Raw genomic sequence first — 12664 nt, 5'->3', positions numbered from 1 at the left:
GAGCCCGTGTGTGATATTCATGTGTGTGTTCTGCAGTGTCTCACCGATACCGTGTGCTAGAGGACTGGTGTGCGTGTGCACACGTGTGTGTGTTTAGGTGACAACACTTGATAGAGACTAATTGTCCTGATTACCCTAAAGAAGCAGAAAGAGCTGAGGATGAGAAAACTGTGAATGAAAAGGTAAGAAACATGGAGGCTGAGAAGTACCAGCATGTGTGTAATACATGATAGAAATGAGAAAATAGCAAGAATTACTAAGAATTTTCTAGAATTAAGGAAAGTCATAAGTTCTCAGATTGTAGAACTACAAATCCACGCAGGTCCAACATCAGTCCACACCTCGGCACATAGAGTTGACATTGCTTAGCGCCAAAGCCACGGTGAATGTTTTAATGAGTGAGAGCACGATTACGTGCAAAGGAACCGTGATCTGCAAAGAACAGCAGACTTGTCACCGTACTGTGGGACAGCTGGACATTATTCTCAAAGTGCTGAAGAAAACTCGGTATTTCAACCTAGCTTTCTACATCCAGCCTAAGTCGAATCCTTTAAAGAGAGAATAAAGACAATATCAGACAAAGATTGGGAAGACCCACCACTCACAGACTCTAAAGAAATAGTGTATTTCAAGGAAAAGGATACTGAATGTGATAGGAAGCAAAAAAGAATAGTGAGCAACTAAATTGACAAATTGGGGGATGAATCTAAACTAGCATCAACGGCACTAGTAGTGATGTTTCCCTTTGAGAGCACAGCCGCACAAAGGCCCTGAGGCCCTGAGGCCCTGCGCAGGGCACAGAATGGGGTGGGCGTGGCCGACCCCAAGGTCCTAAAGTCCGTGCGTTTTTTTCAGGAGGAGGGTGTGGATACTGACTTTTTTTGATATGATAGGTGAGGTGTGCGTTTCATGGGTAACTACTGAAAGCATAGAAATAGATTATTTAACTTCCAAACTATTAGGTTGGTGCAAAAGTAATTGCCATTTTTGCCATTATTTTTAACTTTTTAAACCACAATTACTTTTGCACCAACCTAATAGGAGAGGAAAACCCAATATGGTAGAAAGCAAGAAAATATAAATTAAGAAAGCATGGCACATAGTATGAAAAAAGATATCAAAATTAGTCCAAATATATTGTTACTTATAGTGAGTATAAAATGACTGCAATTGCCAGAGAAAGAAATTCTCAGGTTGGATAACACAGCAAAACCAGACATAAGTTATGAGAACTGCATAAGGATACGAACACTTGTATGTAAGTGGATGAAAAAAAGGAACATAGGGCCAATTCTAACCAAAATATAGCCATTGTGACTATAATAAAATATTATGTATTAGGCTATAAAACATTATTAGACAGAGTCCTGCACAAGAGATATAACAGCTCTAAACTTGTGTATACCTAACAACACAGCCTAAAATTTATAAAGCAAAATATGACTGAGATAGAATCAGAAATACATAAATACATAAGTGAAGTGGGAGATTTTAAGAAAGCTGTCTCCACTGTTATGGATCTGGATACAACATTAGTAAATTGCAGGGAACACAGTATGTGGTCAACTAAGGGCCATATATAGAACCATGAAGCGAGTAGTTTCAGAATGCACATTTTTTTTTAAACACATGGGACACTTCTGAAAATTAACTGCACAATAGTATGCCTAGAAGCAAATGTTAACAAATGCCAAGGAATTGGTATTCAGGCTCATTTCTTGATAAAAACCTGATAATGCCAATAAAAAGTAAGCACGAACATTAGAAAATTAAAAATCACACTATTACGCAATTCATGGCCAAGTATGAAGTCAGAATGGAAATTAGAGGGGATGTTTTGACTTGAATAATGAAAACATTACATGAAAACTTGTGGGATAGGTTTAAAAAAATAAGGAATTAAATAGAAATAATGGCATCTGTTAAAAAGATTGAAGAACAATGAGCTCAGCATCCAACTTGGTACATAAAAGAAGAGCAAAGTCAAAGAAAGTGGAGGAAGGAAATACATATGATAAGAATAAAAATGGCAAGCAAGAGATAAAGAAATGAGAAAGAACCAGCAAAATCCAAGAGTGGTTCTCTGAAAAGAATGCAAAATAGACAAGCCTTTGGTCCGTTAGGAAGAGAGGGGAAGACGGGGAAGGAAAGATCAATCTGGAGGGCATAACTGCAGTAGAAGTTTATAAAAACCATGAGAGGAGTCTGTAAACTTTATACGAATATCAAATTAAAACACTTAGAAAATGGAAAAATCTCTTTAAAATTGAGTATATCGAAAGTAAGCATTACTGTCTGTGATGACTGAAGCTGCCTTATCAGTTGCTCAGCTCATCTGCCACACAGCCTGCCAGGACCAGTGTGGCTGCATCAGGGACCAGCCTTCAGGGCAGCGGCAGTCCTGGTGACTGAGACAGCACACCCCATAACCCACGTCAGATGTCAGCATAGACTTACAGTCCCCTTCATCTGGAAGGCCTGATGCTGAATATCCCCCCAAAAATGTCAGGAAATTAAGTCCTGCAGAATCCCAGCCAACAAGGAAAGGACCTTCTGAGTCTTCAGATTCCTCTGGGGAGTTCAAGGACCCTTCCTCGGCTGCAGGCTCTTTAATGTCATCCCCAGGGAGCAGACAGCCGGATGTAACCAGTAATCTCATCTCAGTATATGCTCAATAGCATCCAGCGGCCATTTGATGGAAAGATTCAGAAGGACCCTTCCCTGAAAAAGGACAGTTTTCCATGTCTACTGCAGGCTTACTGAATGGTGGAGCGCTAAAGCAGGTCTCAGTGTGTCAGTTCCATGAGGGCTGTGTGCTGTTATGTCCCCAGCTCGGCTGGTGGAGTTGTCCCTGCCCTCTGGAGCCCACACTGGGAACGCAAACACTTACATTTGGGCCTCTTTATAAATAAAACTCCCAGGTGCTTACAAATAAATACATTCCTGGGTAGTTACTTAAATCCATGCAGTGAACAAAGTGGCAACTAAAGGGTAATTTCTGTAAAAAGAAGTTTGAAGTGTGTCTTCGGGAACTTACCCCAGCAGGTAGGCTGCTCCCAGCACAGGCAGCTGGGGCCATAGCATGGGGGAGTGTGTACAGCACCCACCTGCCAGTGCGGCTCTGGTCAGCCCCGGCTGTCCTGTGAGGACAGCACCTTTGTCAGCATGTGTGGTGTGCTCTTCATGAGTTCTGGCATGAGTGACGTGATGAAGCCCTTTAAATACAGCAGTAGATTGTTTACAAGCTGTATTAGGTCATATTCAGCACAACAGCAAATTTTACAGTTGTCTGCAGTGAGCTGTACTGTGCTCATATTTGAATCTTATCTATCTCTCTATCATCTACCCATCCATCTATCCATCCACCATTCACCCATCATCCATCCATCATCTGTCCATCCAAGCATCCATCTACCCACCCATCCACTTGTCCATCCATCCATCTGTCCGTCCATACATTTACCCACCCACCCGCCCATCCATGCATCCATCTGTCCATCCATCGTCCATCCATTTGTCCGTCTGTCCACCCGTCCATCTATCCGTCCATCCATCCACCCATCCACCCATCTACCCACCCACCCACCCGTCCATCTATCCACCCGTCCATCTATATCCATGCATCCATTTACCCACCCATCCACTTGTCTATCTGTCCATCTGTCCATCCATCCACTTGTTCGTCCATCCATCCATCCACCATCCATCCATTCATCCATCCATCCACCCACGTAAATAATATGTTTATATTCCATACATTTATCTAAAGAAACATTTTCCTTTGTGAAAAGCTGTCTATGGCAGTGAATCATTTGGTGTAATTGTAGGTTCTGTGGAGGACCAGGGTCCTCAGGGGACAGATAGACTGGGCTCAGAGCTTTGTCAAACCCCGTCCCTCACTGCTCACCCTGGAGGGCCTACCCAGCACCCTTCAAGGAGCAGAGCCAAGGCTCTGCACCGCTCCTCCTGGGTTTTCCGAAATGCTCCACCCTCATTCTCAGTGAGGTGCAGCGACAGACATGCACGAAACAGCAGCTAGTGAGTGTTATACTTTTAATTTCATTCTGGCGTTTATGCATCAGATGAAATGGTTTACGATGATGTTGAGAACGGAGATGAAGGTGGAAACAGCTCTTTGGAATATGGATGGAGTTCGAGTGAATTTGAAAGTTACGAAGAGCAGAGCGACTCTGAGTGCAAGGACGGGGTGCCCAGGTCCTTCCTGCGTAGCAACCACAAAAAGCAAGTAAGTGTCCGGTTGCTGGTTTAGGGAAGATGTCATGTGAATGGGACTGCAAAACATGAGAGTTAAATAGTTATTCTTTAAGGTGCTGTACATAGTTTGCTGAAAGCACAATAGTGGCGGACGAGAAGGCGTCCTCATCTCACACAGGAAGTGTAGATAGCCATGCAGGATGGGGGATGGGTTTAAGTGAAATCACCAAAGCCCATAAGCAAACTCACTGTCTTGAATGTTTTAAGAAAGTGGGTAACCATTCTCTGGATTCCTTGTGCTGTGTACACGGAACTCCGTTTGTGCATAAAGTTATTGCTTGCTTTGCACGCTGACTCGATCCAGTCGGGTCTGCTAGGACATGGCACAACCCCGCTGTCCTCTAAGGGTGGTTTGCACCTCCGCGTTTCCAACAGGAAGGTACAAAACTCGGGTATGTTCCAAATGATGTGAAGGTCGGAAGCTGCTAGCTGCCCCGGGCTGTTCTTCCTTAAAAGGAGTGTGTGCAAGGGTGCGTGTGCACATACATGTGTGTGCGCGCGTGACTCTCCTGAGCGGAGGGGCCCAGGAGGAACTAGAGATTGAAGTGTAAGCTCCTGAACTGGGTGGACTTTTCTTGAGCTGGTCATCCGAGTGAGGTTCCTTCCGGTTTTCAGCGGTGACTGTGTCCTGTGTGCGCTTTTCTTGTTGGGTTTTTGACTGTAAAGGGATTGATTTGTACTGACGTCAGCAGGTATGTCAGTGTCCTCATGTACTTTCTGTGTGCGGGTGACATGCAGGCCTGTACCTAGTGCCTCGCCATTGTGACAAAGTGGTAAACAGGTCCACCCTGCCCGGCCAGGAACCAGACTGATAGGTGCACTTAGGTGTGGCCCCCAGGTGTCTGTGGTATACAGGTTATTACAGGGTCTCATGTCTGTAAACTTGTTCCATGAAACTCAAGACAATACCCCTTTGTGGTAGCCGGCCCGACTGCGTGGTGTCCGCACAAGCCTTTCCCAGGAGCTCAGGTCTCTTCTGTCACCAGAATTGTCATAGCTGAGCCTGAGCTGGTCCTGGAAGCTGCAGGTAGACCTGACTCAATACAGCCGAGCCCAACACTCTGGGTTTAAATTGAGATTTGAAAGGAACGCTTTGGGGTCTGATCTCAGCAGGATGGGGAGTGTTCAGTGGGTACCGTGGAAGAGTGGTCAAAACACTCTTCAATTTCATCTTCAGTCGGCCTGGGTGGTTACAGCACAAACGGGCTAGGTTATAGTTGGACCCCCGATGAACCCAGTAGCGTGATTATTGAACAAAATCCCTGCCCTCCTTGCCATCTGAATGGACCCTGTTCCCGAACAGACCACCCCCAGTGCCGGGTGAGACTGGCGGTGGTTCAGCAGCCTCAGTGCTAGGAAGACAGACAGCTGCGAGGCCCCCAAAACTGGCTCACGAGCATGGTTTCTTCTCACTCCCGCACTCTTTCTCCTGCACTCACACATCGCCATGGCAACATCCTGGGACGCAGATGGGAAAACCGGGTGTTCAAGATGGAAGGGCAGTAAGAAGTACCACATTTTCCAGTTGAAGAAGTCAGCTTGTAAAAACTACCAAAACAGCATTGTAAGTTCTTGGAGAAACATTTCAGAAACAGTCTCAAATTTTTATCAAAAATCACTTCCTGTGTCCTGGCCCTGGTTGATGTGGGAAACATTCACTAGAGGAGCAGGGGGGCCCTGGTTTGCATATTTGAGACATTTGTGGTCACAAAACCGTGATTTATGAGATTTCACTCCATCCCCACGAGTTGGAGAGAAATTACCTCACTTTGGAGACTTAAAGATCTATGCTGGCTGTCCCTATATTATGTCACCCTTCAGTACAGCCTCGAATTCAAACTTCTTCTGCTTTGGTGCTGACATAAAGGAATATTTTATACACATTGTATATACTTGATTATTTTGATTTCATCATAAGAATAATGATCTTGCATAGATTTTTTTTTTGTGTGTATTTATTTGCTCTTGGTTGCATAGAAAAGTCTCCAGCCTGGCTCATCTGAACTTGCGTCTGTCTTTTGATGATGTTTTACTTACTCACGATTTTATTCCTAAGAGTCGGTGGGCTAGAAATAGGGGCTCGCGTGATGTGTGTTTCCTGGGAGCCCGTGCAGGAGGAGTGTGGCGTGTGAGCGCCACGCACAGATGCTGCCAAAGTCAATTCAATGTAAGATTGTCTAAAATACCAAAGAGTGTTTTTGTGAAAACATTGTATCTCTTTATACTGTAGCTTTCCCATGACCTAACCCGTTTAAAGGAGCACTATGAGAAAAAGATGAAAGATTTGATGGCAAACACAGTGGGAGCGGTAGAGATTCAGCAGCTAAAGCAAAAACATGAACTGAAGGTAGTGTGGTTCACTTTTTGACCAGCTACATTGAAAATGCTTATTCCAAAACAGACCATACTTTAAAAAGCAGCACTAAGGCAACAAAGTCGGCCATTTTTATTGGGACAGTGGTTCTCAAAATGTGGTCCAGGGGTTCCAGGTATCACCCCGACGCTCGCGTGGGTTCCCATTAATTCTGAGACTTTTCCTCTCTCTCTCACGCACTGACATGTGTGTGAATGGAGGAATTTTCCAGAGGTGCTGAGATGTGTGATCTCACAGCCAGAAGGCAGAATCCAGCTGTCTCTGAGCCAGACGCGGGAGAGATTGCCAAAAATGTAAAACAATACCACCTGTTTTTGTTTGTTTTCCAAAATATAATTTTCCATAAATGTGTTATCTAAGATAACATGTAATAAAAGGTTTATTACTTTTAAACGAATGCTCATTAAAAATATTCACAATTTTCTCAGCTTTAACTCATCATACAATATATACAGGTGAATAAAACCCAGATAAACCGAAGCTCAGTGGGGCTCTCCATCACGGTGACGAATTTACTAAAAGGCTCCTGAGACTAAACGTTTGAGAACTGCTGGATTCGATCCTGGTGACGATCAGCTCCTTGAGCTGTGTTTTAAAAGGGCACTGTCAAGTAACTCTTATTTCAGTTTGGTCTTTGCCCTTCTGATGTTTTGTGACCTGTTTACATGTGTTGAATGGCCCTTACTTGAAAACAGGTTCACTTAGAAAGGTCCTCCACAGTGGTCAGCGGCTGTACTCCCTAGTATTTTTGTGCTGCGGGCTTTTCAAGCAGGCACAAACCCTGGGATCGCTTCCTGGCATTTAGGCTGCTCCTTGCAGGATGCAGTGCGGGCAGTGCTGGCCATGCAGGGGGAATCCAGGGTCCGGCAGACTTTCCAGGAGCCCCGAGCTTGGCCATTGGGATGCGAGTGAAGGAAACCAGCTCAGTGGCAGTTGGAAATGTGCCAGAGGTAGTGAGCAGAGGGGCCCAAGGAAGCGTGGGCGCGTGAGAAGCAGTGAGAGATGCCACCGGTAAGTGACTGAGGACCAGGCCAGGCGAGTGCCCTCATCAGGTATCGGTAGAGCCATGGGAGGAGTCGGGGACTTGGCTTGTCCGTCCTGGCTGGCTGTGTCATCTTGGCAGTCCTTCCAGGTCCCTGGACCCTGTGTCTTGGTACCTTCATGTGGGAGGGGGCTTGCGGCCTGAGGCTCCTTGCTTGTCTGTCCACAGCTCTGATTCTCAATGAAGGGAGCCTGCATGGGGTCAGGATGAAGAGAGAAGTGGAGCCGTCCAGTTCTGGGGAAAGAGAGAGCGGGGAGGAATCAGACCAGAGGCACAGGCGTGTGGGGTCAGGAAGGCGCAGTGTGGCCCAGGAGAAGGAGGGGCGGGCGCTGATTTCAGGGGCATGTCCTCAGGGTACACTTGGTTTGGGCTGAAGGGACGCAGGATCGGAGGAGCCCAGATGGCTTTGAGCTGTTGACGAGGTAGAGCAGGATTGGAGATGGCGTCTGGCTGGGGAGCAGCGCGAGGTATGGTTTCAGTGGGCTGAGTGGTGGTCTCGGTGTGCTTCCTCGGGAAGGCAGCCTAAAACATGGGGGGTAAAGGACCTGCAGAGATGGCCAGGGCTGGAGGTACAGGTGTCTGACATCAGCCTGGAAGGTGCAGTCCCCAGGGGAGCGATGGGGAGCAGATGTGCCAGCCTGACATCCACAGAGCGCAGTACAGCCTGGGGCTGAGTGCGAAATTACCCCGGCTCCCCCCTCAGGCTCCCCCCTCAAGTTCCCCCCTCAGGCTCCCCCCTCAAGTTCCTCCCTCATGTTCTCCCCCTCAGGCTCCCCCCTCAGGCTCCCCCCTCAGGCTCCCCCCTCATGTTCTCCCCTTCAGGCTCCCCCCTCAGGCTCCCCCCTCAAGTTCCCCCCTCATGTTCTCCCCCTCAGGCTCCCCCCTCAGGCTCCCCCCTCAAGTTCCACCCTCATGTTCTCCCCCTCAGGCTTCCCCCTCAGGCTCCCCCCTCAGGCTCCCCCCTCAAGTTACCCCCTCAGGCTCCCCCCTCAAGCTCCCCCCTCAGACTCCACCCTCAAGTCCCTCTCCCCCCCCCAGGCTCCCCCCTCAGGCTCCCCCCTCAGGCTCCCCCCTCAGGCTCCCCCCTCAGGCTCCCCCCTCAAGTTCCCCCCTCATGTTCTCCCCCTCAGGCTCCCCTTCAGGCTCCCCCCTCAGGCTCCCCCCTCAGCCTCCCCCCTCAAGTTCCCCCCTCATGTTCTCCCCCTCAGGCTCCCCCTCAGACTCCCCCCTCAAGTTCTCCCCTCATGTTCTCCCCCTCAGGCTCCCCCCTCAAACTCCCCCCTCAGGCTCCCCTTCAGGCTCCCCCCTCAGGCTCCCCCCTCAAGTTCCCCCCTCATGTTCTCCCCCTCAGGCTCCCCTTCAGGCTCCCCCCTCAGGCTCCCCCCTCAGCCTCCCCCCTCAAGTTCTCCCCTCATGTTCTCCCCCTCAGGCTCCCCCTCAGGCTCCCCCCTCAAGCTCCCCCCTCAGGCTCCCCCTCAGGCTCCCCCCTCAGGCTCCCCCCTCAGGCTCCCCCCTCAAGCTCCCCCCTCAGGCTCCCCCTCAGGCTCCCCTTCAGGCTCCCCCCTCAAGCTCCCCCCTCAGGCTCCCCCTCAGGCTCCCCTTCAGGCTCCCCCCTCAAGCTCCCCCCTCAGGCTCCCCCTCAGGCTCCCCCCTCAAGCTCCCCCCTCAGGCTCCCCCTCAGGCTCCCCTTCAGGCTCCCCCCTCAAGCTCCCCCCTCAGGCTCCCCCTCAGGCTCCCCCCTCAAGCTCCCCCCTCAGGCTCCCCCTCAGGCTCCCCCCTCAGGCTCCCCCCTCAAGCTCCCCCCTCAGGCTCCCCCTCAGGCTCCCCCCTCAGGCTCCCCCCTCAGGCTCCCCCCTCAAGCTCCCCCCTCAGGCTCCCCTTCAGGCTCCCCCCTCAAGCTCCCCCCTCAGGCTCCCCCCTCAAGTACCCCCCTCATGTTCTCCCCCTCAGGCTCCCCTTCAGGCTCCCCCCTCAGGCTCCCCCCTCAGCCTCCCCCCTCAAGTTCTCCCCTCATGTTCTCCCCCTCAGGCTCCCACTCAGGCTCCCCCCTCAGCCTCCCCCCTCAAGTTCTCCCCTCATGTTCTCCCCCTCAGGCTCCCCCCTCAAGTTCTCCCCTCAGGCTCCCCCTCAGGCTCCCCCTCAGGCTCCCCCCTCAGGCTCCCCCTCAGGCTCCCCCCTCAAGTTCCCCCCTCAGGCTCCCCCCTCAAGTTCCCCCCTCAGGCTCCCCCCTCAAGTTCCCCCCTCAGGCTCCCCCCTCAAGTTCTCCCCTCAGGCTCCCCCTCAGGCTCCCCCCTCAGGCTCCCCCCTCAGGCTCCCCCCTCAAGCTCCCCCCTCAGGCTCCCCCTCAGGCTCCCCCTCAGGCTCCCCCTCAGGCTCCCCTCTCAGGCTGCCCCCTCGGGCTCCCCCCTCAGGCTCCCCCCTCAAGTTCCCCCCTCATGTTCTCCCCTTCAGGCTCCCCCCTCAGGCTCCCCTCTCAGACTCCCCCCTGAAGTTCCCCCCTCATGTTCTCCCCTTGTCAGGCTCCCCCCTCAGACTCCACCCTCAAGTCCCTCTCCCCCCCCAGACTCCCCCCTGAGGCTCCCCCTCAGGTCCCCCCCTCAGGCTCCCACCTCAGGTCCCCCCCTCATGTTCTCCCCTTCAGGCTCCCCCCTCAGGCTCCCCTCTCAGACTCCCCCCTGAAGTTCCCCCCTCATGTTCTCCCCTTGTCAGGCTGCCCCCTCAGACTCCACCCTCAAGTCCCTCTCCCCCCCCCAGACTCCCCCCTCAGGCTCCCCTGTCAGGTTCCCCCGCTCAGGTCCCCCCCTCAGGCTCCCCCCTCAGGTCCCCCCTCAGGCTCCCCACTCAATCCAGACGGCTGGGCTGGCGCCCCTTTGCACAAACACAGCTGGGTGGCACCCCTGAAGGTCTGATCCTGGGGTGCGTGGGCAGGAGAAGGCAGGCTCAAGGCCAGGAATAGACAGCAGATAGGCGAGCAGGCAAGGTCCTGGGGGCTCCTTTGCTAGAATACACTTTCCAGGAGGACGAGGAATTACTTGGAAAGGATACTGCTTTGTCGCATAGGAGGTCATACGGGTTTTCTCTAAAAGAAGAATCACTTGGTGCCCAATGGCCAGTGCCTCAGACATTAGAGTTTTAAAGAATCAGAAATGTAAATTAAATGCCTACACCTGCCCTTGGAAGCTGTTGAGCACTACTGGCTCGTCTAAGTGTCGTACCAAGACCCTGGCTCGAGGGACCCACAGCCAACAAACGGCCCTGCGTGGGTCTGGATTTTCTGACCTAACCCCCGGCAAAGGAGCCAAGGCGACTGTTCCTCCATCTGTCCTGTCACATAACTCCATCCGGCCATTTGGATGGGCACAGGCTGCTCCATGAGGTGGGCAGGTCCCACCTGAGGCTGGGACTTGGCTCCACCTGGGCAGGCGCAGGAAGGCTCCCCCGGTGGGGCGCCCAGTGGCAGGGGGTGCAGTGCAGGTTCGGCCAGGGTTCTGCTGTTTCCTATGCTTTGCCGTTTACCACCTGTGGGCTTTCGTTTCTCCACCTGCCATGTCTACAAATCTCTTTGTGTTTATAAGTGATTATAATAAAAATGAGGACTGAATTTTAAATGTAGCAGGAAATTTTGTAACCAAGTCAAAGAAGGGCTCTGTTTTTAAAGTTTGTTTTTCCATTTTTTAAAATACAAACCCTAAACAACTATGCGCTCACAACAGCCAAAAAAGCTCTCCCAGATCCAAAAGCCAATTTCAGGTGACATTTCAAGACCCAACTACTTGACAGTATTCTTTTAAAATAAATTAAAAGCAACAAGTAGGTTTGTGTGGAGTTGCCCACCTCTCATGTCTCCCTTTTTTAGGTGCAGAAGCTCATGAAGGCTGCGAAGGAAGGTACCAAGGACGGGCTTGAGAAGACAAAAGCCGCCGTGAAGAGGGGCCGCTCTTTCATTCGCACCAAGTCCTTCATTTCACAAGGTCTGTGGCCCAGGAAGCCCTCCCACCCCCTCATGGGCGCCCCCTGCGCTTCCTACGCTTCTTCCGGCCTGGTTTCCCTGGGGGGCATGGGGACTGTCTCAGGGGGCACACTCTGCAAGCAGCGGACAGTTAAGTTAACTCTGTAGGTATTGTTCTCACAGGCATTTACTGCACAAATGTTCTGAGTGTATTATTTGAGTGTCAAACCAGTGTGTTCTGACTTTGTTTTAAGATCACAGGCTTGGCCTTGAAGAAGAGCAGGACTTATTCATCGATGTTGACTGCAGGCACCCTGAGGCCGTCCTGACCCCAATGCCAGAGGGTTTATCTCAGCAGCAGGTAGGGGGCTGGGCAGGAGGCGCTCGGGGCTGCTCGCAACATCTATGAACGTTGGCAAACTGGCTGCGAAGGACCTGTGTCCCCGGCTTCCGCCACCTCGTCCATCCACAGGGCTTGTCCACTGGCTTCTCCTGGTCCAGCAGTTAAAGGGTTAACAGTGGGCCCCTCCAGTGCTGGCCAGGGCAGTGGCCTGGGCTTGGACGTTCTGGTCCTTAAGTATTTTGAGTATCACTCTCAGTTGGCTATGAGAAATGTGTGGCACTGACGTTCTTTGTGACAGTTCCTTGCACTAGTTCATGTAGGACAGCTTTACAAAGAGACAACAAGTGGGTATGTGTAAAGTGCGTGTGTAGTCTTAGTGCCTAAGACTGAGACGGATGTGATAGCTTCCCAACAACTACTGAGATTATCTGAGTATAAATTAATTTCTTAATCTCTGGAAGTAGGTAGCAGAGGGTTTCCATTTGTTATTTTAAGTAAAAGAAACGTTGAACAAGAGGTACCACAGAGTTTGAGAGCTTTATGGGGGGATAGCTTTGGACAGGATTTGGTTTGAGTTCTTTTCCATGTGGGCAGCGAGAGAGAGAGAGAGAGAGAGAGAGAGAGAGAGAGAGAGAGAGAGTAGATTGATGACAGAGACAGATTAGTAGGTGGGTGATGGAT

At 50.9% G+C, this 12664-nt stretch overlaps 1 protein-coding gene across 12 annotated transcripts in view; it reads left to right on the top strand.

Annotated features, from left to right (window-relative positions):
• ARHGEF10 (Rho guanine nucleotide exchange factor 10) overlaps positions 1-12664 on the top strand; it is a 114871-nt gene that overhangs the window by 52943 nt on the left and 49264 nt on the right. For 10 of the 12 annotated variants that reach the window (XR_012495418.2, XR_016019279.1, XM_019737575.3 and 7 more), the window contains 4 exons: positions 4083-4246; positions 6506-6622; positions 11548-11662; positions 11895-12001. Coding sequence is in view for 10 of the 12 variants with exons in the window: in XM_019737575.3 (XP_019593134.3) it covers positions 4083-4246; positions 6506-6622; positions 11548-11662; positions 11895-12001 (503 nt within the window). In the remaining 2 variants the exon portion in view is untranslated. The remainder of the gene's footprint in view (positions 1-4082; positions 4247-6505; positions 6623-11547; positions 11663-11894; positions 12002-12664) is intronic. The other 2 variants (XM_074329273.2, XM_074329272.2) reach the window with 1 other exon arrangement.

The sequence above is a fragment of the Rhinolophus sinicus genome, chromosome 16 (genome assembly GCF_057876585.1).
Source record: "Rhinolophus sinicus isolate RSI-liver-muscle chromosome 16, RSI-T2T, whole genome shotgun sequence".
Classification (NCBI taxonomy): domain Eukaryota; kingdom Metazoa; phylum Chordata; class Mammalia; order Chiroptera; family Rhinolophidae; genus Rhinolophus; species Rhinolophus sinicus.
Note: the sequence above shows the minus strand (reverse complement) of the source record. Positions and strands in the feature narration are given on the sequence as shown.